At 41.0% G+C, this 26,646-nt stretch overlaps 1 protein-coding gene across 1 annotated transcript in view; it reads right to left on the minus strand.

Moving 5' to 3' along the window:
• The window catches only part of csmd1b (CUB and Sushi multiple domains 1b), a 326,361-nt gene extending 301,710 nt beyond the window's left edge, over positions 1 to 24,651 (minus strand). Inside the window, exon 1 of the mRNA XM_078284417.1 lies at positions 24,632 to 24,651. Within this exon, the coding sequence (XP_078140543.1) occupies positions 24,632 to 24,636 (5 nt within the window). The 5' untranslated portion in view covers positions 24,637 to 24,651. The remainder of the gene's footprint in view (positions 1 to 24,631) is intronic.
• Positions 24,652 to 26,646: the final 1,995 nt, after the last annotated feature.

A 26,646-nucleotide genomic window follows, 5' to 3' on the forward strand; every position in this document is an offset into this window, starting at 1 on the left:
GTGTGTTGTTCAAATTTTGCAATGCTGTTTAAATGCACAAACCCTCCAGTATAATATCATAGTAGTCCTCATGTCCCACTCACAGTATTAATACTCTGGATATGACCTTAATCAAAGTACCATTTTTAGTTTGAGGTGTTTATATGACTCAATTGCAGGATCCACATAATCGCCTTAAGATTAAAGAGGCATTAAGTAATCTATGACCTTTATCCACCTCTATCAGCAACCAGGAATTGAAAACAACAACGATAGAGCTGATCTCCTCCTACACAAGTCTGTTGCACAGCCCTCCACCCCCCACCCCTTCTCACCCCCCTACACCCCAGCACCTCTACTCCTCCACCCCCACCCCTCCTGTCCCCTTCAGCTACGGTAGACTGTAATTGACACAAACAATGAGGTCAAATTTTCACAATGAAGCCAGCTAATCAGTGCAGGAACCCAGCAGAAACATCTAGTAAAGAGGTAATAAATCACGATGCACAATACTGCAAAAATCATGCTGCTTTGTCATTTTGCTTTTTTTTTTTGGGCTAGAGAACGAGGCTTATTAGTTTTTCGTAGATGAAGTGTTCTGCCGTGCCGGTCGCTCATTCATAGCACCGTCCTCCATCGTTGAGCAGCTGAAAATGTGAGTAGGTGGTGGTGGTTGTGTGTGTGGTGGGCGGGGAGTTTCTGCTCCGAAACAAGGTACGGGTCAGAGCTGGAGAGTGAGTTTTGAAAGCCAGAAATCTCAGCACCTGGTGAAGTAATCGTTGAGTCATTTTTTATGCCATGAGTCAGTAAAAATCTTCTCTTACTGTCCCTTCAAAGTAGTCAAAGTAATCCAACCCTAACAATGACAGACGACCGAACGCTGAAAAGAACCTGGTAAAAATGACTCCGTTTGTCAGGCTATGACAATGACTCTGCAATGAGCAATGAGCTCTGCTTAGACCATAACAACGATGCAACATTAATCAGAGTGTTACCATGACTCAGATCTTAACAATGACTCAGCTAGTCAGATCCTAACTAGGACTCAGCTGTGTGGCTGACAGATGTAATGTAACAGAACTGAAGAAAAGGGCCCAGCAGTAATGGAATCACACCTTTGAAGAAATAAAGTAGCCTCTTTGAGAGAAGTTTTGAAGCACACACTTAAGTAATCTACATGGTGGTGAGCATCCTGTCTGTCCGTCTGTCCTGGTTGTGCTTCTGTGGATTTTCTAGATCTCTCTCTCTCTCTCTCTCTGTATAGTGTGAATCTGTATCTTTAGCAGAGGAAGCCATAGGATTACGGTTAGATTTGATCACATTCTATCAGAAAACCCACTGGGATTCGACGGATCAAACAGCCTTTTCTAGTTTCCTCTACTCTCTTCCCTCTCGCGTCTCCCCTGCTCAACTCTCTTCTCCTCAAATCATCTGCGCTTGCCTCTCCTTAACGCCTTGACTCAACTTCAGTCACATCCTCCTCCTTTGTCTCGCCCCTTGTACCCTCTCTTCTGCCCTCTCCGTCCTCTTCTTTGTGCTCTCTCTTCTCTCCCCTCTCCTCTCTTCAACTCTACCCACCCCTTTTCTCCTCTCCCTCTTCTCTGACATTCTGCTGCATTCTTTCATTCTGTGTAGGTGAGCGGAGACAGAGGTTGAGAAAGAGAGAAAGGAAGGGGGGGGGGGGGGGGGGGACAAATGAATTGGCTGTCATCCAAAACAAGGGACAGGAAATGGATTTCATATTTACACTCACACACCCCTTTTCTCGAGGCGAGTGAGAGCAGGAAAGTGCCGGTTTGTGTCTCTCTATTGAAAAATTCTCATCCTGCAGCTGAGACCAGACTAGCACACACACACACACACACCTACACACACACACACATCCTTGTACTTCTATCCTAATGAGGACCTTGCATTGCACCCGAACCACAACCTTAACCCTCGCTACATCATGCCTAACCTATACCCTTACCCTAAACTAACCTTAACCTCATCCTAACTTAATCCTAATCTTAACCCTAAACCCAAGTTAGTCCATTGTAGAAGTGAGGACCGGCAAAATTACCACACTTCACAAAAATCTCCTCATTCTGGAGGTCTAAAAGTCAAGGATCGAGGTACAACAACACACATACAGAACTAACAACTGGCACTATCCGTTTTATAATTACAGTTTTATTGCAAGGTTAGCGGCAGAGAGAGAGGGAGAGTGAGAGAGTGAGTGAGAGAGCATTGAACATTTCAAAGGCCCTTTGAAAAAAGAAGTAAAAAAAAGAACAAATAAAAAAAAAGAAGAAAAGAATCAACCTTGGAGGTTTTGTCAACAATATGGTGAGTTTTTCCCAAACCCCTTCTTTCTCTTTCTGTCCTCATTCTCTTTCCATCAGTATGTTTGACATGATCTCCCTTCCTCCAGCCATCTGTCTATTGCCCTCTCTCTACCACCCTCTCTCATCTGTTTCTGTCTGCATGCGCACACACACACACACACACACACACACACACACACACACACACCTATTGTCATGCAGGAGCAGGTGGGGGATGGACAATATTAAGAACTATTTTTCCATATTCATAAACCAGAAATCAGTATTCCCTTAAGCCATTTTCTGACTCGTATATCACCCTGTGTGTGTGTGTGTGTGCATTTATGTGACAGCTTTCCCTTTTTAACACCCTCACTGGGGAAGAGTTCACAGCGCTACCCCTAACCCTCCTCTCCTCTCCTCTCCTCTTCTGAATTCTCATTCCTCTTCTCTTATTTTCTGTCTCCTGCTCTTTTCTCCATCCCTCTGCCTCTCCCCCCACTCTCACGCAGAACTGGCCCCAATCTCTTTGAAACTTCAATCGGCTTGAAACATAAACATTAATTCTATAACCTCTAAAGTCAGTTTGATGATATATTATGTATTTTATGCTAACAAAGAGAGAGTGAGAGAGAGTGAGAGAGAGATTCTTCTTTTGTGAGTGAAAGAGAGAGCCTCAAGGAAGACAGATACAGGTGTGTGTGTGTGTGTGTGTGTGTGTATGTGCATGTGCCAGTGTCTGTGTGTGTGTGTGTGTGTGTGTGTGTAAGAACATTCTGTGCCCAGGACACTAATCTGCCAGCTGTCAATCACCCATCACGACTTATCTTCAGTCACTATAGCAACATTGTGGTCCTAAGTTAAAAAAAAAAAAAAAAAAATCATTATATATTCAAAGTAACAGCCAGGTGCTGTGCTGCAGTTGGCCATAGGGCTCAAAATATGCAAATCCAGACTGACTCATTGGCTGATAGAGACTTAACAACAGTAAGAGAGTTGGTTCAGAAGTCACACAAAGTGTCTGTGTGTGTGTGCGTGTGTGTGTGTGTGTGTGTGCGTGTGTGTGTGTGTGTCTGCGTGTCGAAGAATTCAGCTAAACTGCGGGCACATTAGAGTTGTGATTCGGGACACAAAAAGCAGGAAAAATTCAGAACTTGTCATCTCCCATTAGGATCGACTTGATGTTGTTTAACAAAAACTCTCGCAACTAAACAAAGGAAAGCGTGACGAAAAGCCTCTTATAAACTCACCAACGCCAGCACCCACCCACACACGCATATGTGCACACACACACCAGCAGCAACAAAAGAATTGAATATACCAAAGATCTACAGTACTGGCAGCCTACAAAAGCTGAAGTGACATTTAAATACTCCCACCATACATACTGCATTCCACAGTCCCCAAACATTCATAAATGTGACAATATTAGTTCTGAGAATGAAACATTTAATGAAACCCAGAAACCTGAACTTCGGAAAACACTAGAAAAAAAAAACCATCCATCGTCTGCACACGCGCGCTTCCCTTTTTCTGTGCACTGCTCCTCTAACTGCTGCTGTTGCCTGTTCTTATAAACTGACTGATAATGACCTTTTTAAAGGTGAGATTTCTATTGAGGAGGTGAAAGCGAGAGAATATGTGAGCAACATGCCAGATGGTTGAGAATTGGCCAACCTAAAAAAAAGTTCCAAGTTTGAGCTCCTTTGCTATGGAAGCCCTGAGGAGCCACATGGAAAAAAAAAAAAAGTGAATGTGGAAATCTATATTCTTGAAAACCGTGTGCAGTTTAGCAAGCTGTGCCTCAAAGTAGCTTTTCCTGCAGCGTACTGTATCAGGGTGCGTCAAACCAGCAGAAATAATACTGCAAGCGATTTTACCTTCAAAATAAAGCTGTAAAATGTTCACTTTTGAACATTAAAAAAAAAAAGAAAAAAGAATAATCAAGTATCGGAATGTACAGGGCAACAAAAATCATATATCAGTGGAATCATTACATTAAATATGGAGTGCACCTCTATCTGTTAAATAGGTGTAAAAAAGATTGTATCATGGTGTTTTTTTGGATGTCAGTTTAAGGGTAAAAAAAAATGAATAGCCAAAGACTAAACACAAAGACATACCAGAAAACTTGGAAGCATGTCCAAAATGTTACAAAAGTCTAAAGTAGAACAGTCACACAGTTGTTCCTAAAAGCTAGAGTGGGTCCATGACCTAGTGTTGAGTCAGCCAGAAAAGCTACTGAAATGCCCTGTGCTTGCCATTATGTTGGGCTGTCAGCATTCACAAAGACAATTCACAAACATCAAACTTATACCACAACATGAAATCACGTCTACTAGTTTAACCCATCCTATAGCATCATTCTATAGCCTATGGAAATAACTGAGTAATGTTCAAATTATGTCATTTTGTTCTTAAACTTTAGCCTGCATAATAACCTACACACTGTGGAAATGCACTGCGACCATTTACTTTTGACAGCTTTTTACAGACTGCAAGGACTCATAATAAAATGGATTTTCACAAGATAGCCTGGTGTTTTGTGTTTCATTCATTCACTATTAATATTAATGTTTTACCTTAAATCCACGGCATAAGGCCCTCTTTCATACGGATACACCGTAACATAATATGTTTTTTGCATCTGTGTTACAGAAACCCATTGGGATTCAGTGGATCAAATAGTCTTTTCTAGTTTCCTCTGCTCTCTTCTCCTCTCACGTCTCCTCAACTCTCTTCTCCTCGAATTAACTTCAGTGTAATGTAATGATTCCATTGAGGGTTTTTTTTTTATATGACTTTTGTTGTTCTGTACACCCAAACAATTAATTCCTACTCTTCTTTTTTTTTGTCAAAAGTGACACATTTTACGCTTTTTCATTTGGAGAAGAAATTACCTGCCTGGCGATATTAACCAGACGAGCTTGACGAGGCTTGTGGTCGGTTTGCTGCAGTTACTTTGAAGGCACGGACTGCTAAAATGTACGCATGGTTTTCAAAACCTTGAGTACAAATTGCTAAAGTTCACATTTGGGTTTCTTCCACCATGTGGCCCTGCAGGGACTTCATACTGTTCTCTCCTCAGTTGCTGAATTTTCCCAGTTGTTCCTGATGGAATGTATTTTCCATCCGCCCCCCCTCACACAGTGTGAAAGCCTCTCTGTTCCAACCCAATACCTTTACTGCACTGTGTGTGTCAGTATTTGTTTGTGTGTATGTGTCGGTGTGTGTATGTTTATGTGCTTTGCCTGTGCATGTCTGCATGTGTGTGTGTGTGTGTGTGTGTGTGTGTGTGTTCATACCACCAGGTGGGAAGAAACAAGAAAAAAGTTTCTCATCTAATAACAAGCTGCTGGTAGAGAATCTCAGCAGGAGAAAGATAGAGAAAGAGAGGGTGGAGGGCTGGAGAGACAGAGAGAGAGGAGGGAGGGAGGGAGGCAGACACAGAGGGAACAAGACAGAAACAGAGAAAGACACATAGCAAATGAAAGGGAGAAAGAGGGAATGAGGGATGGAGAGGCAGAGGGAGATGGTTGGAACACTGCAACAGTGAAACTGAGAGAGAAGCGAGATGCTTTTCCCTGGCAAAGGTGCAGCGGGGAGGCAGGCAGAGAGAGAGAGAGAGAGAGAGAAAGAGAGAGAGAGACAGCTGGAGAGGCAAAGCAGAGAGAGAGGGGATGGACGGATAGATGGATGGCAGAGCAATGTAATTGTGGTGAGAAACAGCCTCATCCTTTCTTCTCATCGTTTCTTTCTAGATCTCTATCTCTGATTCTCAATGATCAGTCGCATTTGAACAAAAACACACACCCACACACACTGCTTATGAAAAAGGAAAAATTAAATTGAACTTTTTAAAGTATGAAAAAAAAGTAAAAACTAGAGTTTTTAATATATAAAAAATAATGAACACTTTAAAAATTTAACAAAAAAATGTCCTTTGAAAAAAATAAAGCTTCATTTTCAAATGTAGTGTATTTTTGCTTGGTCACTCAGCTAACAGTTTTTTTTAAGTATGAAGCAAGAAAATAACAGTTGTTTTTTAATGTATGAATAAAAAGAAAGCATAGAAAAGTAGAGAGCATCATTTGGTTTTTGGTTTTGATATCAAAGCCCTTTCCACTCTGTACTTTGATGTATCTGTAGGAAAAAAAAGGGGGTTCTTTTGGAGGCATTTCAAACTCTGGCTTTTTACCAGCCAGCCTTTCCACCTTGATGTGTCTGAAACAAACAAACAAACATTTTATCTGTATTTTCAGGAAGTGTAGATTCCATATTCCCACTCACCAAACACCCAAAGGGGACAAAAACAACAGGAGATTTTCTGGAGAAATGCCAGCTTAGATGTTCTGAAAACGACTGTCAGCCAGTATGGAAAGACGTGCCAGAGGCCTCATTTATAAACGCCTGTGCACACTACATCTTATGATGTATGATATATTATAAATTCAAAATATAAATCAACCAGTAGGCCTAAGGGATAGAACTGAATAAGAGAGATAGAATTAGGCTGTTACTATAGATCTGGCCTGCCTGTCACTGTGAGTTACATGTGTCTGAGATGATGTTTTAGCACTGCCTCTTGGTTTAATAGAAAATGTGTAATGTGATACTCTATTGATCCCTGTAGGAAAATTCTCTTTTCACTTGTCCCCATCAAGGGGAAATCAGACCGCAGATTCTGCTACAGGACGGCGGCCCCCGAATGTAATAATAATGATGATGATGATGGTGGTGGTGGTGATGATGATGGTGATGATGTGACAGGTGGCAGAGAGTCGGCCAAAACAGAAGCATATGATGTGGCTTATGTTTAAAAAATTGCATTTTTAAAGCTGCACTAGGCAACTTTGTACTTTGGTGGCTCCAAATGGCAGCAAGAGGTAAGTGTTTGAAAGATTTGAACATCAATACTCAGAAATCCTGTAAGGTGACGCCAGTAAACTGCACACAACATGTTCATGTTAACCAACCCGGCCGGTCTGTGATGCTTTATGCCAAAGGAAACCAAAGGAACGAGAGAGGCTAAAGATCTAATGTTGGTGAGTCCAGCTCTCTTTGATGGAGCGCTTCTCACTGCTGTTTAACAGAGAGTTTTTTGTATCTGGCTCTTACGTTTTGTCACTTCCTGTGCATTGCGTTGATTTCCTGCCAGAGTCCCTACCCAACACTAGAATTTCATGTGGGTAAATAGGGCAAATCTACGGGGTCTCAATTAGGAGGGATGGGACGCTCTTCCCTGTTGCCCCACTTTGTGATTTAGGCAAATAAGATGAGTGTATTTTTGCATAAACATCTTGCATAGAACTACTAAAACCCAGTCTTCGCCAAATATCTAAGACCAGCGTACAGAGAAAGATGCCAGAAATGAAAACAGCCAGTCAGCCAGAAAGTAAACTGATTAGTATGAATTTACAGCAAGATTACATTAAGATCTCGAAGAGGAAGTGAGTGACATCACCATTGATCCCCGGGGCAGCCAATATTGATGGTGAACCGTTCATGAGGCATTTGAATGCGTGTTGGCTAAAGAGACTGTTGCCATTTACATTCTGTTATCCAATACAGTCGTGTCTCAGCTTGTCATCTTGATTTTTATTGTTGTTTTGTTCATTTCTCTCCTTGTTTATTTCGTTTGAGGTGAAATGTTTTTACAAGCCCCTGGGGTTTTGTTTTTTACTTTGTTTTTATTTGTTCTTTTTCTTTATTTCATACTTTGTGATTTTTATTATCATTGTATTTTACAACTATGTTTTTTATCACTTTGCTTCAATGTTTTATCACTGTGTAAATAAACTAAACTAGTAAGTCAGATGTTCCACTGAAGTGAAATATCTGTGACAAGGCCCAATCTGGATTCACGGTAAATTAAACTTTCACTGCAGATGTCTGAATAAATGTGACTGGAATTCAGGTTAGCAGCAACATTGCAGACAGGGGCCTGAAAGAGGTGTGTGTGTGTGTGTGTGTGTGTGTGTGTGTGTGTGTGTGTGTGTGGTGGTGGTGGTGGTGGGGAGGGGGGTGGTTTTTGGGTGGGTGTGTGTGGGCACTAATGTGTGACCAGAATGCATGATTTCTAGAGATGACAACTTAAGAAAAGCTCAGCTTGAAATCTCCCGGCCATTGGCACGCAATCTCCTCTCTTCTCTCTCTCTCCCTCTCTCTCTCTCTCTCTCCCTCTGCTGCTCTCCATCTCTCTTTCTATCCCTGTCTCTCTTTGTCTGCCGATCTCCCTCTCTTGCTTCGTCTCTCCCTCTCGATCAACCTTTGCCTCTCTCTCCGCGCCCCCGTGTGTCTCAGCAGTAACAGGTGTTCGGTGAGGCGGGAGGCCGGTAGATCTAAATGTTCTCATCAGTCCTGCAGTCCGGCCCAACAGCTGAACTCAGCATCAGTCCGCAGCCTGCTCCAGCTGCACCCGCAAACAGCAGCTCCTCCTGGTCACTTTAATTCCTGAGGACAGTCCTCGTTCATTTTTCCACCAAATACCACAAGATACAGTAGAACTTCAGGCCACCTTGCAATGCGGTGCAACAACTAGAGTCCAGGAATCCTGAGGGGAAAATTGAAGGGACACAAAATTGAACCAGGATATAAAGCCTCATTCTGTAATTGCCAGAGGTGGGACCAAGTCATTGTTTTGCAAGTCACAAGTAAGTCTCAAGTCTTTGCACTCAAGTCCCAAGTCAAGACAGGCAAGTCCCGAGTCAAATCCCAAGTCAAGACTGACAAGTCCCAAGTCCTAAACTTTGAGTTTCGAGTCCTAAACAAGTCATAATGCACTCTTCACCAAATGTAATGCCATTTTAACAACAGAGTAATAATATATTAAATTTACACAAATCATGAATGCTTTTTTAGAAGCCGATTTGTCATCTTGTTTCGGGTGAACATCAAAGTAGGAGAAGTTGGAAGTTGTCGCATCTCCGTCTGTAATTTTCGACCCGCACGTTTTGCATACTGCAATTCGTTTTTTGGTTGACCACCGCGTACTTTTTGTACGCGAACGAAATTATCTTTGGTATCATTTTTTCTAACTGGCGCTCAGTAACGTAACGTTACTTCTTCATGGTTCTCTCCTGCAACGTGATTGGATGCTGTCAGATTGGTTCAAACAAAGTGGATCTGGGAAATGAAGTGTCGACTTGCTGGGAATGAATAGCGTTAACATTAGTTGATTCAGGAAATGAAGGGAAATGAATTGATTCGTGGCACACTTTGTAAATAACATACTTTTTAATCTTTGGGTTTGGAGGAAGGTATCAAGTCGACTCTAAAGTCATCAAATTTATGACTCGAGTCTGACTCGAGTCCAAGTCATGTGACTCGAGTCCACAACTCTAGTAATTGCATTGTGAGGCCCTCTGCTGGAACACGGTCATTGGGCTCCAGACATTTTTTCACTCAGGAAGGGATTGACCGAGCTGCCAATATGTGACATGAATGTTGGTACTGTGTTAAAACACTTAAGTAAAATAGATATTTTTCATTATAAGCAGTTAAGAAAGTTGGCAAAATTTCCGTGTACAAGTCAAATTTTCAAGAATCCTTGTGAATATAACTTAGCCTCTTTTTAGCCTCTAGGGACAAACACATTATGAATTGTAACTCAGTGGTTTCCGTGGCCAAAGCCAATTTAATAAAGACAGCAACTTTCATTCATTAATTTTCTTTACCCACATATTCCTAATCTGGGTTACAGGGGGCCAGAGTTTATCCCAGCATGCACTGGGTGGAAGACAGATAAACACAATGGACAGGTTGCCAGTCCATCGCAGGGCGAACACAGAAACTCATGTGAACACGCAAACTCCATACAGAAAGCTCTGAGGAATCAAACACTGGTTCTTCTCGCTGTGAGGCAACAGTGCAAACCACCGAGCCATTGACACAAGTGAAAACAAGTCAACATGTTGTCACTCATGAGCAATGCCAATCCTGTCTGGGTCAATGAGTAACAATCGTGTCACCTTGTTTTGACCTGTAATCATAACGTCCCACTCGGGCCAATCAGTGTAATTTCGAAAGTGCTGGAACGCATTGGTGAGATGCATTGTTCCCCCAAGGCCAATTCAAAATCCAAACAGTGGTGTCTGAGGGATCATGTGTGACAGTCGAATGATCAAATGAACGAAGGACCGAGCGAACAAAAAGATCAAAATGCTTATTTGGCAAAAAGTCTGAGCGTTCCTTTAATTTTCAGCCTCATTCAAGTCTTAGCCGTTATCTTTATGTGAAAACTGCAGCCAACTTTCTGATGTGCCGGTGACATGTCGAAGCAGCTTAGAGAATTATCAAGAATACAATAGGAAACAGACAGACAGGCAGAACTACCAACCGCATAGCGACTTAGTTCTACTAGCTTTAGCAGCCTCACTGTGTGAATGTGTGTGTGTGTGTGTGTGTGTGTTGCAGTCTTCCTCTGGTGCTGTCTATGTCTCTTTTTCTGTCTCTCTCCTTCTACCTTCATCCCTCCCCCACTCTCTCTCTCTCTCTCTCTCTCTACTTCCCTCCCCCCTTCCCTAGCGGTAGTCCTGGATTTGTTCCATTGCCTGGTTATCTAGTGTTGGCCTATTTTTCACAGAAAAGTGTGGGTTTTTATTCTGCAGTTACTGGGGTGATGTGTGCGTGTGTGTGTGTGTATGTGTGTGTGTGTGTGTGTCTTCTGTTCATAAGCTGTTGCCGGGAAATGCTAACAACACTTTGTGACCAGGGTTGTAAAAGTTGCATTCAAAATCTAATCCATTAGATATTTCTGACTACATGTTTTGAATTGTAATCAGTAATGAAACTCCACTGGGTTCCTTTGTTACTTGGACACTTCTTTTCTGCTCTGATCATCTGCACTAAACTCTCCTCTGTTAATTCTGTTCTACTCTGCTACCATAAAACGTCCCATAAAGACCGGGTCTGGATCTGAAACAATAGCCGGGGAGTGGTGTGTGTCTGCATGAATAAAAGCCGGTCTGCAAAGCCAGGTTAAAAAAACAGAGTCTAAAGGAATCTAAATTAGCCTAAAATATATCACAAAATATATTACCAAAAAGAGACGCTGCATGTAGTGGAACACGCTGACATGTTTATCTCGCTGCTATGGATACAGGTACTGGCGTGAAATTAATTACGCAAACATAACTCTATTCCTGTGGGATGTTGCAGGAAAAAATGCTTTTGTCACCACAATAAAAGCTGATTAACTTTTCATGGTGGATCAGGGGGCTAAGGTGCACTTTTTTGCAAACTTTGTTGATGTCATCCTCTCTCTTTCTCCATTGTATACCGTCTAATAAAGCAGAGACACATCCGAAAGCCTTAACTAATCTTTAAACCAAATGAGATCTCCTTGTTTGTACCCCATCAAATCATTTGTTAAAAACAAAAATCATTAAAGACAACAGGCGACATAGTTGTGTTATCATATTTTGAAATTCAACGCCAGGTCCTACCTTTGGACTCTAAAACGCAATGTGGCATTTCCAATATGACAACACAAACCTTGTTGCAAATGACATGTCCTTTCTTTTTTTGTGATCTGCCTACAAAATGGTAACATAATGAGCAAATACTGAGCAATGAACATCAGGAAACATGACATGTCCTTTCTAAGAATGCACATTATAATCCAATGTCAGGACCCAAAGAAGGGTCACTAGGGCACTCAGGGTATGTTGTGCTGCCACAGGCTTCTGAAGGCCCTGTAATGTAAAACATATAAAACTGTAGGCTAGCAGCTTAGCAGTCTGTTTTTAATTTATTTTAGTTAATTTATGTTAGATTTGCCTATATTGACATAAATTATTTTGAAAAGAAAATAGTTGAATGAAACCTTTATTGCCCCTCGGGGAATTTGCTTTGCACAAAGAGCATAAAAGAATATCAAAAACATCAACAACCATACATGACAGCACATAATAACATAAAACATAAGCATGTTATTTGATAAAAATCACACACAAAAGAGAAGAAAAGAGGGTCAGTTAAGAGGAGTGGAAAAGAGGTGTAGAGAGGAAGAGAGCAGCAGAAATGGAAGAGAAGAAGAGAGTAAGAACGAGAAGAGAAAGGACAAAAAAGGAAGAGGAAAAGAGAGAGAACTTGTTTTGACAGGCGAACAAATGAACCGGGAATTTAAAGTTAGTGACCACCGAAGCAAAAACTGCTGAAAACTGGCACAAAACCAGCTAACTTAAAACAGAGTGACAAAACTGCTGTGTATGAGTTCATGTGTGTGTGTGTGTGTGTGTGTGTGTGTGTGTGTGTGTGTATGCATGTGTCTGCGATCAAGGTAGCTGACTCCTTTCTCTCCTACACACACACACACACACACACACACACATCTCAGCATGAACCTTACCCTTTTGTCTCTTCATCCCCTGTCTTTGTCTCCATCCCTCGCTCTCTATCGCTCTCCCTATCTCTCTCTGTCTGCATCTCTCTATAGCAAAGGCACAACACCTCAGTACTAACCTTTTTCTGCGCCCTCCTCCTCTCTGTGTACATGCAGAGACACGACAGATCAGCACGAACACTGTGTATTCCATTTTGAGAATATAGGTGAGCACTTGCTGGATTCCTCAGAGACAAGTTTGCAGGGGAAAATAGCCATTTTGAACATAGTATTATAGACACAAATATAATTTTATACCTGCTGAAATCGTATCTGGTCGTGGTTATAAAATGCAACTGAAATTACACTCAAGTATACACATAACACAGGGGTCTAAACATGGCAAACTGTCGTGGGGCTGTGAGACTCTTAGTCTTGTTTTCAAGAGTTTCCTGCCAAAATGCAAATGACGTGAAATCATACTTAGCCTACTTGAGAGGCTAAAAATTTAATTTCAAGAGTGTCTGGAATTGGCCACTGGTAGGGTAACTATCACTGTCTTGTTGTTCACACATCTGATTTGCACACTCGCTGACGTATCTAGTAGCAGCTGGAGTTACTGTAATAGTTGCTTTGCTAAATTAGCCTGCTGCCTAGTTAGCTAGCTAACCAAAAACTAGCAGTTTGTTCAGTTTTACTGAGCTAAATTTTTCTAAAGCCGTTTTGGAGTAAAGAGTTAGACCAGAGGGGCTAGGGCTAAAGAGAAGACAGTGTCCTGTGTCAAAGTAGGGTGACCAGATACCTGTATGTCCCTGTTTTCCAGCAATGTCCCTCTCCGGACGCAACATGATCTCACAAATCCGTGAAATGAACACCTGATTTCAAGTTCGAATAACATGATTTCTAAAGGGGCGATTTACGTGCTGTGGGAAAATAACGTTTCTCCACCACAAACTGAATTACGTTCCCCCGCAACAAATTTAAATACGTTTCTCCAACACAAATTGAATTACATCCCAAAGGTTGGTTAATGGTTAAATTTACGACTTAGTAAAGTAAAACAAGTGAAAAAGTTTGGTTAAGGTTAGGGTTTAGGTTATGGTAAAGTTTAGGCAAGTAAAACAACTTGGTTAAGGTTAGAGAAATGGTCTGGTCATGGTTAAATAAGAAAAACATTCGTTAAAAATGAAAATGTGACTTACGGTTGAAATATACTTTGAAAACGCTGGGAATCAAACCCCGGTCGCCGACATCGAAGGCAAACCTATACGCCCATCCACCACTCCCGACCACAAGCCCCAAACTGGCCACCCTGCTACTTCATTGTCACACTAGTTCCTGTTTATAGTCGTGTCTCCTTCACGTAACACTTTACGTTCCACCATGTCATTTGCTGTTAACAAGTCATGTTCATTTCACGTTTTTCTGTGTCCGGACGGCACCAGTATTACCAGAGAGGTCTGGTCATTGGTAATGACTAGTGCAGTGCCCGTTCGCCCCGCTGCTGCACAGAGCGCTGTTCGCCCCACCCCGCTGCTGCACAGAGCACTGTTCGCTTGTTTATTCAAAGTTTATTAATATTGAACGTGTCGCGTGTCCAAATTGCACCAAATCCGACACTGCACGTCCTTGGGTCCCCAGCAATACACCCGCCAAGTGTGAAGTCGATCGGACGAACGGTTCTCGAGATATGCGACGGACACACACACACACACACACACAGAGATTCCGTGCTTTATAGTATGATACCAATACCTCATGACCACAGGAATTTTATCCCATCCGGAATGAACATAGCCCTGTCTGGACGGGATTAGTACTTCGGGACAACATTGGTAATGCATTACTTGATTACACCTATAAATTACTAAGGGGCCGTATCATTCCGAGCACAAAGTATTTTAATGAATCACATAGCAGTTATTTTCTCTGCCTTCCCCGGTAGAAATTCTGTCTGCAATTACCTGCTGTATTGTATGAGTTAACTCTGACGTCCTGACGTGATTTTAATCCTGTCTGGACTAACATCTGGTGTTTCATGCAATTACTGCCTTGCATACCAGACATCTGGATTACAAGAGCCATATAACCAGTGGTGGGGTACAGTGCCGTCACTCTTTAGATTAGATTAGATTAGATTTTAATGAACCTTGCAGCAGCAAAATAAATAGGATTCGACAGGAAAAAGACTAGAATTTAAGCACACAAATAGAATATAAAAAAAGCAATAAAAGGAATAGACAGAGCATTTAAGCAGTTTGGTGGCAATAGAAGAGTGCAAGAGCTGTTGCTGTTACTGTTTTGTTTTGTTTGTTTGTTTTATAGATGGGATGGGAAATATCACATTAAATCCTGGTGTGATTTTACAAGAGGAGAAAGGAAAATCTTAAAAGCTAAGAGCACCTTCGGGCTAAGGAGTAAACACCAGTTTCCCCTTCCATTTCATAGGTGGGGTGGGTCACCCTGCTTTAAAGAGCTGCTATCTCACCTAAAAGAATTTAATTAGTATGTTTCAATGGAAATGTTTGGCGTCCCATGGCCTAAATACTGTTTCGGAGCCTTTTACACCCTGACAAAGATAGAATTCTGGGGGAAACACCAGTAAACACTATTAATTTTGAATTAAATATATAAAACTTACTTTATTAAGATGTCAAGTCATGCCTGAGCTTGCTCTACAGCAAACCAGTTGAGAACCAGCTAAGGACTTGCAATCGCATTTTAGCAATTCCGCTGATGCGCTTATCCAGACTACAATAAGTGTCACAGTAGAAAAGGTTAATATCTATGATTCCTTTAATCCCATAATCCCATATTTGTGAATCCTGTAATCACAGGTTGCCTAGTAAAAAACAAGGGCTAGGGACAACAGTATAATACTAAGACATAGAGAGGACAGTGGAGGATTTCTTGACATGAGATAGCAAAGAGCAAAGATTAATTGCAAAAGAAAATCCAATGGACAACAACACAATACCAAATTCTAATCTCATGTCCTGAAGACAAGATGAGTAGCACTTCAGTGCAGGCAGGAGGTTTGTAAAGGTGCAGGTTTGGTGAGGCACTGGAGAAGGTTTAGGGGAAGCAGAGGAGGAGCAATTTTGGGTCAGTGTGTTTTCAGTCTGCTGTCCTGACAGAGAAAATCACTCAGCTGCTGACGGGCTGATGTTTCCCCAAGAACTTTTTAGAATTTCCTTAACAGCGATATTGGTCATTTTGGTTTTGATTTGCTTTGCTTATTTGCACAGTGATAAAACTTCAGAGTCAAAATGATAAGTGATAAAGTATGATATAAAACATAGAAGGAAGAGATACAAATCAATCATTTGAGCAGGTGAAATACAATTCCCCGTGTGGCTTATCAAAACATATCAAATCAAAATAAAAAAGCACAATAAAGAAACAAATTAACAAATAAAACTACAACGGCCCAAATCATATGATTTCATCAATCATTTGATATCTGCCAAAATGTATAAAAAGATTTTAATGAATTACTTTTGATGAACGATACTGTCCTCATCATATTTTTCCACACAATCACAAGTTATTAAACGCATATTTCAGTTCATGTAAGGACTGTCTGTCCCTGCTTATTGAACCAAAGGATGGGCCTTAATTACAACAGGTCTCCCTCTAATGCCTTTCCCCTTGAAAACTGATATTAACTGTGATATTAAGGCAGGTATGTGTGTGTGTGTGTGTGTGTGTGTGTGTCTTGAAAGCTGATATGAGCAATTTAACATTGCGTTATGAAGGCCAGTGTGTGTGTGTGTGCGCGTTGATAACTGATATTGGCTATAGAACTCCATCTTAATTACTTTGATTAAATATAGCGATACTTACTATCATAATCCTTGTACTCTATAATTAACTGTATCATCTGACACACATGGGTGTGTTACACACACACACACACACGCATAGCATGCACAAATGCATGACTGATAGTATGTATGCACACATAAGCGTGCAAACATAGTAAAGTGTGTGTACATACATGCACATACATGCACACACATGCGTGAGCTTTTGTGTGAACATACATATACTTTCAGACACTCACACACCTGCACACACACACACACACACACACACACACACACACACACACACACACACACTGGCACATCTCTTCACCAAAAGGGTGTGAAGAGAGAAATGAGATGATGATTGTTAAACACTGACCTTAGAGAGACAGAGATGGAGAGAAAGAGAGAGAGAGAGAAAGAGAGAGCGAGAGAGAGAGAGAGAGAGAGGGGGAGAAAGAAAAAGCTACAGTAGCCTATATTTAATGTGTCAATCATATTTAATATACCTGAGTTCAACCATCATCCTTTATCTCCTCTAATCCTTAAAAACTTACCTGTCCATCAGGTAATTAAGTTAATTCAGTGAACAATGTTAGCTGTAAGAATTCCTGACTATTGTCATGCATTAAGGAGAACTTGCAACATTACTGAATAAAAAATTAACATGTACACCTAATTTGCTCTATTTGTCTTTATTATTAGAATTGTTCTTTCATGAATGCAGTTTATTTTGTCATCTTCTGTTTAGACAATGTATAGAATCTCTGTGTAACTCCAGAATATGAACTGAACTGAGCTGAGCTGAATTTAAGTGAGAAGTGAACAGTGATGTCATTTCACCAACCAAGAGACGGGGCACAATATGAAAAAATGCTAAATGTATTATTCAGACTAAATTTTAGGGGACAATTGAAGCAATGAGCAACGACAGATAAAATATTATATGGTCCTTGTCATGCGTCATAGTCTAACTTTATGAAGAATGCAGCGTAAGGAATTCTGCAACGTGTTCTCACACAACATTAGTATGATATCTTATAAAAGGTTATGATTCGTACTATACCTGCGCATAACTTATCACTGCACTAAAACAACTTTGGTTAACAAAAGGCATTCTTTTAAATCACTTCTCCAGACACACTTTTATAGACTTGCTTATAAGGAATTGCTTCTCTTGTTTTTAAAGGGTAAATCAACACTAAATCACATGGGGCAGAAAACTGCTGCTGCACTGCTCTCTATGGGTTGAAACTTTTAAGCATGTTGCATTTTTAGTGTTTTGACGTCACTGATTATTGTCCAGTTTCCCCATAAAGCTACACGTTTCACTGAGCAATTACATAGGCATGATCATAAATTATGTATAAACTAATTTGTACTGTAAGTATGAATGAATGAATTTCTCTACCTTAGTGAGACTTCTGGCAGTGCGAGGAAGCAGCTCACTTCTCATAGTCAGAGCAGTAGCTGGTGGTTGCAATGTGGTCATCTGCCATAGTCAATTGATTGATTGATTGATTGATTGATTGATTGATTGATTGATTGATTGATAAACTGTATTACTCCCCAGAGAGGGAAACTCAGTTACTATACTTGGACTTGGACATGTGGGAAAAGGTAGACTCACAAAGATGGGTTGATCCAAAACAGACTGATAGGTAAAGGACATCTTCTGATGCTGGGAATCCCCAGAACTCTCCTGTTGGTAGCTGCCCTGGATTTCATTTGAATGTCATTTTGAAGGGACATGAATTCTTTCTCTACTGCTGTTGTGTCCATCTGAAAGTGTGCTCCTATTTGAGAGCCAATGCTATCCACATCTACATCACTACCAAAGGGAGAGCACATGTATGTGGCCACAGGCTCCAGTGATGCAAAGTCAGTGAAACGTAAGGCTGGATATTGGCAAGGACCTCACGATACGATACGTATCACGATACATGGGTCATGATACGATTGTATCACGATACATTGTGATATGATACATATTGCGATACATTGCAATACTGAAAATTTAAAAATAGAGCTGAAAATACAACTTGCTGTGTACCACCTGCAGGCCTGGAATTAAGTCTTTTTTAGGGCAAGGCCACTTTGGCCTTTGATAAATACAAATTTATTGGGACGTCGCGGCCAAAAAGTAGGGCACCAAGGCCAAAACCAATGGTTATTAAAATCCTTTTTTCAGTCCTTTTTCCTCAACAAAATAAATATCCTAATAGAAAAATTAAGTGCTGCAGTGTGATACAGCACATATGTAAGATGGCTCAGACTGCAAAGTTAGATGTCCAGTAACACACGATAACGTAAGTGTAACCCAGGTTATTTTCTGTAGCTACAAATTACATATGTCCCCTAAACGCCTCATGCAGACTATCGGTAGATACTACAATTTACCGATGTTCCCTAAACGCCTCATATGCAGGCGACTGCTACAGCGTTTTTGCTGCTCTCAACCCGGTTAATTTTGCTATATTCTTCATTACAGCGGCTAATTACCCGCTGTACATTTAAACTTACACTAGTTCTGCTCAAGCACTCATAGCTCTCTCCTTCTTTTAGCGACTTTCTCGCTAATCCCACAGTTGTTTACATGCTTTTCAGATCTGCTAGTTACTTAGCTTAGCAGTTAGCGATGGCTTCTCTCTCTCCCTCTCAGTTTAATTAATAATTAGCTGTTAATGTTTACGTTAACGTTACACATATATTTGCGGGAGTGGGAGAAATCTCGCGCTACTGTTGATGTCCAGCGTGATGACGGAGACTCTGGGAAACGTGAGTTTGTTTATTTGCTGCGTTGTATGTAGTTTTAAATGAGGAAATCCGCAACTTTCTTTTAAGGGCACAACGGCCAGTTCAAAACAGGGCATGCCAAACTGGCCGTGTGGATAGTTAATTTTAGAAGGGGCATTACGGCCACACTCTGGGGCATCCATGGCACTGGCCGTTTGGCCGTGGTATACATTAATTCCTGCCCTGCACCTGGGTAGTCTAATATGTACATGACATTATATTGATAACTCAGCAGACAAATTGAGTCAAAACTATTTAATTCAAAGGGATTTGAGGGAAATTTAAGGACATTTTAAATCCGTTTAAAACATGAATAATTTTTTTTTAATGTATCGATATGAGGGGCTGGAAAATCGATACAGTATCGTGGAAAAAAATATTGGAATACTCAGCTGTATCATTTTTTTTTGCACAGCCCTACTGAAACGTTTGACAAATTCAGAATCACAATCTTCATTTTTTTTGTAGTGCACCTTTGTGCATGTCAAGACATTACTACTGCAGGAATCCCTAACCTATTATGTGAAGGCATGCAGTTAAGAGGGATGATCGATCTATGATCCATAGCAGAGGCAGCAGGTTGAGTGAGAGTGAATTTTGAAAAAAGAAAGAGAGAGAGAGGAGAGAATGGAAAGAATGACATTGAAAGGAATAGTGAAAGCTAGAAAGAGAAAATGAGAGGGTAGAGGTGAAAAAAAGAGGTGAACAGGAAGATGAAAGATGAGAGAGGAACAGTGAAGAGAAGAGAAGACATTTCTTACCAAGGTGTGTTATGGCATTTAACTTATCGAATTTGGCCCTGTTTTATTTTTATTTCTTTTTAGGATACTTGATAACCATATCACAGACACAATCACACTTCACTTTTTAAAAAGACAAAAAGAAAATAAAATCAGATATGCTTAAAGTAGTAACTCATTTTTGACACATTTCTGTTTTGAATTAGCTCCTTGAGCAGCCTATCTTGTGAGTCTGGCTATTCTGTCCAATAGGAAGCTAAGAATTAGGTGGGGCCAAAGAAAATCCTCCCAGTCCAATCAGCTCTGTGCTGATCTTGGAGGGCGGTTCTGTGTGACACAAGCAACACAGGCAACAGCTAATACAGGCACAAACAACAACAACTCTTACAATAACTTAGAATATTTGGTTCAAGCATTAGGCTTAATACATGAAGGTGGCAATTCAGAGTTGAGTCAAGTTCACGCAGCAGGGATTTACTTTAATACCAAAAGTGCATGTGTTGGGTTCATACACCAGACTAATCTTTGGTATCAAGGGCCTCTCAGGCAGCTGCATGTATGGGGTGGGGCTTCCTAAAAAAAAAGTGTCGTGACTTGTCATTTTCTGATTAAGGCCTTGTTCAGACTGCCAGCCCAAATCAGATTTTTTGGCATATCCAGATTGGAGTCGGATTGATTTTATCAAGTCTGAACAGCAAAAAACCACATGGAAACCGATTTTTGCAAATCAGATTTAAGCCACATTTGTATGTGGTTTGAAATGTGATTCAAATCGGATTTCTACAGATGCGTCTCTGACTGCTCTAGCTGCTCAAAACGGTTTTCAAACTGTCATTAACGTCACTCACAGCGCGACACATGCTGTTAGCGTCCCATCCAGAGCGCTAGAAACGAAAATAGAGAACATAAACAGCAGCCTTTACCGTCAGGGATGTTGTTCTGCTGCAACGACGAATTCTGTACCGCGACTAGAACATCCTATGGTGCGGAGGCAAAGATGATAAGTCTCCATTCTGCATTTGCAGCTTTTTGTTTTGGTTCTGTATCTGAAGAACATGCCGTCAGTTACCGTACGTACACACGCCGACGTTGTTACCACGGCAACCAATGCAGATTGCTTAAAGGTGCCTGAACACACAAATCCGACTTGCTCACTTGCAAATAACAGTGTGGACAGTCAGTCCTAAAGATCAGATTTGAGAAACAAATCGGATTTGCTTGCAGTCTGAACAAAGCCTAAGATTTGCATGCTATTTTGATGTGCCATGAACACTTTTCTGTGTTGAAACACCATAAATTATGATGGCAATCCTCCACACCTCAACACAGACAGTAAACTTCAGTCTGGGATAGATTTGCTTACCTCTCTCTCTCAATCAATTCAGCTCATTTATACAAATAAATATCTTAGAAATAATTGTATTGATAATAGCCTATGGCTTTCCAAATAAGTGGTAGCAGAAGCAAATGACTGAAGACAGAATCCTGATGGTGATACACCTGATGGCTATATAAATAAAAATATTAGCCTGTGAATTTGTATAACCACATTGTATTTGTCTGCATGGGCAGAAAGTGTCAGTAATATTTATCTCATATGAAATTGATACTAAGCAATAGCCCAGTGCTTCACATAGACCCAAGAGAGCGTCCAAGAATGTCATTACAGTGAAAAGATGGTCAAAAAAAAAAAGGATAACAAGGATTCTACTCAAACACTGGCACATACTACAGCTACATGATGTTTTTAAGGAAAAAACCCATATTGCCCTTAAACGCAACACCAACCTCAAAGACTACTTAGTGCATGCCCAGCAAATCCCAGCTACACCCACGCAGGGCATATGAACAGGCTCCCCCCTCCCACAGGACGCCTGCCCTGTAGATGCTGCTCCATCTGCCCTCTCACCAACAGCAGCAGAGGGTTCCACAGCCCAAAGACTAGCCAAATAGTAAAACTGTGTGCTCCGACCATGTGTGCCTCTCATGGTCTTATGTATGCCATGCAATGCCCCTGCATGTCCAAAACTATATGTAGGCAGGACATCCAGTAGCCTCCGTACATGGGTTGTGGAATACAAAAGCAGCATACGTAGGAGCGACCCTACCGATCCCCTGGTGACCCATTTTATGGAATTTGGCCACTCTGTCAAAAAGATGAAACTCTGGGCTATAGAAAATGTGAAAGCCTCAGTATGGGGTGTGGGCTTGCTCCTTAAAGATGAAGCCCACTGGATTTTTAATCTGACCACAGTCTCTCTGAATGGACTGATAGAAGAATTTAACTTCTCTGTTTTCAGTTTACATTACCAAATATGTAGAAATATATAGCTGTAAATTTGTATATATTTGTAGTGCCAGCATCCCATTATGTGATCGTCTGGGCCGTCTGTCTTTTCCTGTTTTTTCCCAGGTGATCTTGTGTCATCTCCCCATCTCCTATTTCTAGGGATCACCTAGCTTGACACTCTTGATGCTGCCTGAGGGAGAGCGCTAAGCTTGAAATGCGTTGCTTATCCTGCATGTAGTATAGAAGGCTATCGCTGTGTTCTGTGAATGTTCTTTATGCGCCTTGTTGTTTTGCGCCTACTAAACAGTTAATAAATGTTTACCCTTTGCATGGAAGTGGCTTCCAACCTTTTCATTTGATTTTCTGCGGGCCTGCTGGAAGCCCATATTTTTTTCCCCACTGGTCTCTAGTGGGTACCTAAAATGAAACAAGCCAGGCATGCCACTACATAGACCTACATCATTTATCAAAAGCCCCTGTAGCCTAAATTAAGGTGTTGAATTTTCCTTGATAAGCTAGAGGCAATGTAGCAAAGACATTTAACCCAATTTCTGGTGGAGATAAGTCAATTGCAAGACTAAACAGTCCACAGTCGCAAATTAAAGTAATACATCCTCTCACATCATTCATACTCCAGTGGTGGTCCAGCTATAATGCAGGTGTAAACAGGCTAATATGACTAATGTAGTTGGCATTTTGCATGTCTAGAATAAAAAACAAAACTAAATGTGACAAGATTTATCTTTTATGAAGCCTACATTATAGGCTACATGATTTGGGCAATGGCAAATAGACTCTATTTCTTCCAATTGAAGGCAAGTAGGTAAGTCCTGCTCCTCAAAAACTTTCCAAAGACTAAAACTTTGCTTCCCAGGTGGCAGGCATTCAAAATGACTCATTTCAATATTTTGGACGCACCGCCCTCAATAAGAGTTTAGCAAGCGCTTAGCCCAAATCTGAATACAAGTACATATATCTCCTGACTTATCTGAGAGAACTTACTCATGTGATTTAGTCAGCCAACTATGAATCAGAGTTTAAAATAAGAACAAAATGACTGCACAGATTCTTCATACAAAGACAGCAAGAATCTTGGATTAACACAATGGAAGGATGTCTATACCAGCGGAAAGCTAGGCACGCCGCTATGGGAAAAGTGGATCAGAAGAATTTGAAATTCTCTCCTCTTCAACCTTTGACATGAATTTTTGTAGTGCAACTGCTTGCATTTTAGCAATGCAGTGTCTGTCTGTCTTAGTAGTGTCTGAGCATTATTCAAACTCAAGAACTGCTGTCTCTCCCATGACATTATAGCATAACATATGGTAGACACTTCTATGCAAAGTGCATACAGTGTATTTTTAGCATGAGTGGCTCTGGGAAAACTAAAGTCCTAACCCTGACAACCTAAGTGCCATGCTCTAACAACACAGGACTACAACTGATTCTCATGACACGCAGACACACTCAGGCATACACATACATACAGATTCCCCTTTCTAAGAAAGCAAAAACTTTATTCGAACATACTAGCAAAATGTTTGCACTGGTTTAAAGCTTGGTAAGAACTAACAGCTGGTCATTAGTGGCTTGCAACCTCAGCAGGTAACATCGAACAAAGTTTCTTTTTTTATCTTGGACAGTGAGAGCTAGCATAATGAGGTGCACTGATTGGTTTGACTGTTTAGCATAATACAACACAGTAATGTGTGGAGAAAATGTATACAATTCATATGAAATTCGGTCTTTGTGGGCCGAAACGTCAATGCTTTCAGCTCTGTGGATTAAAAAAATATATTTAGATTGTGAGGCAGAGTGACGGCTCTTCCCTGGGACTATGCAATTTATATATCAAGACATGACAAAACCTACACTCTACAAATTATAATAAATTGTCTGCATTCCAGTGGATTATGTTACTGATTAAAATTTTAAGCAGGTAATAAAGTAGCCTTCTCAACTATGGCGATGTCAAAGTGTCTACTTTACTTAATATAAATGTATTCTATCCAACAACTTTTGGCACCATGAAATAGGGTGGACCATGCACAAAGATGGCTGTCCTTTTTTAAACTATTCATCCGATATGGCTGAAAATCCCCTCAAATTAAAGCTGACACTCACTGTACTTTAACCTCTAGTCACGGTGTCATTTCCCATCAAAAAGAGATAAGCATACAGAGCCCAGATGTCAAAAGAAATGTGCTGTTGTCCAATCTTTTGTTCAGGGTAGGTAGATGAGCAGAGACAGAGAAGAGGATGGGCTAGAAAGCCTACAGAGAGAGAGCCAGAGAAGTTGGAAGAGAAAAGAGGAGGCTGTGTTTCATCCAGGAGGAGCGAGCAGGAGAGAAAATCAGACATTAAATGAAAGAATAAATTCCAACCTCATTTTTAAGTTGCCAGGCGATGGTTGTCCATCGTAAACCGATACAATATCAAAGTCCTCCTCCAGTGCCAGCGTGACGAAGGTTAGCTGGATTCGGTTTCTCTCCCCTGTTATTATCAGCCATGTACAGTTGGCATAGTTGGGATAGCCGTGGGGGAAACCAGGGGACTCTATGGTACCGTTTAGGCCTTGGACCACTCCGCCACAAGATTCAGCTGGAAGAAAAAGAAAGACAAATTCATATTAGAATATTATGATTACAAATTTGCCAAGTTGAATCCGGCTGATATACCCTCGAGCAAAACCCTGAACACCAACTTGGACTAACCATCCACACACCAGAGGCCTCACCACTCACACAGCAAGCTTAGCTGTGGAGGGAAAACATGGTTTCTATTGTATCATTTAGGGCTAAGACCATGCCTTTCATATATGTCTTGCATATTTTCAGCTGTGAAAGATACAAACATTATCACTTTAGCCTGTAACCTTGTGACTCTTGTCAAAGTCTATAGATTATTTAGATGACAATGAAAAGACAGAGCGATGAATTTGGCCAGAAAAGGTTTTGGAGAGCTGCGCATAATGTGGAGGGAGGCATACTGCTGAGGTGAAAGTTGATCAGAATAATTTGAAATTATCTTCGAAACTTTTGCAATTATTTTTTGTAATTCAACCACTTGTATGTTAAAAATACATTAGGATCTAGTAGCCACTTACATTTTCAGTGGGCTATGTTCAAACCCTGACCTCACCCTGGCCTCCCATGACATTATAACATTATAATCTTGCCATGTGACGCTTTTATGCAAAGTGCCTTACCATAAGTGCATATATTTTCTGCTTGGGTGGCTCCAGTGGAAAACATACCCCTAATCCTGACAGTGTTATAGTGCTATGTTCTAGCCACCCAGGAGCAGAAATAACCTCCCATGACACATACACCCACACACAGAATACTGTATGATACTGTTCTTACAGTATGTACCGTGCATGATCACAGTTCTCACTCTCTAAACTCCCATGATATTACACACCGACACATGCTAACCTGCAGAGATGAGAAATACTTTGTACAGGCCATACACTGGATCATTGTCCTCCCATGACACTCAGACAAACATACCCCTTATAACCTTACATCACGCATGGACACACATACACACACACACACACACACACACACACGCACACACACAAACAGAGACAGTCACATACACAGAAGAGGAGACTGTGTATACGGTTTGCTAGGTTTTGAAGAATTCATGAGCAGCTTTAGTGTTCAGTCAGTCAGAAAAACAGGCAGTAAACCAGGAATACAACAGCTGCTACAAAGCTGGAAAAAGCTAAGCCAATGTTTAACCAAATCTGGTGAAAGCTAACCAAAGCTGACAAAAGAAAATCAGAGTTAACCAAAGTCGACCAGAGATAAACAAAGCTGACAACAGCTGATGCAAGCTCGGTGAGGCAGGCCAATAGTAGCTGAAGCTAACCAAAGCTGACCAGATCTAACCAAAGCATGCAAAAGCTAACCATGGCAGCTACAATGGATGAACATTTATTTATTTAAATACAGTGCGTTGTGTATTTCATGGAAAGACAGCGTGCAGCCTTCAGTTCCCGCAGTGTGTTCAGCTGTATCAATGGGATAACAGGACAATAGCATAATACAGAAAAGCCGAAACAAGCAGAAAATAAGCAACAGTCAAGGTTTTAGGAGCCTCTACTTCAGCCTTATAACATAGAAACCCTCTCTGTCTCTGCTCCCCTCCTCTTTTCCCCTCCTCTCTCCTCATTTACAAACTGCTCTGCCCTCCCTCCTCCGCCCTCCTCCTCCTCCTCTCCTCTCTCCTCCATCTTTCATCTTCTTCTCCACTCTCCTCCTCAAACACATAATGCAGTTTACTCCTAAAGTTGCTAGAGTATACAGGGCACGTAGCTGTGTGTGTGTGTGTGTGTGTGTGTGTGTGTGTGTGTGTGTGTGTGTGTGGCCAACATGAAAGCCAGCCGTAA

Source organism: Centroberyx gerrardi, chromosome 1, assembly GCF_048128805.1.
Source record: "Centroberyx gerrardi isolate f3 chromosome 1, fCenGer3.hap1.cur.20231027, whole genome shotgun sequence".
Classification (NCBI taxonomy): domain Eukaryota; kingdom Metazoa; phylum Chordata; class Actinopteri; order Beryciformes; family Berycidae; genus Centroberyx; species Centroberyx gerrardi.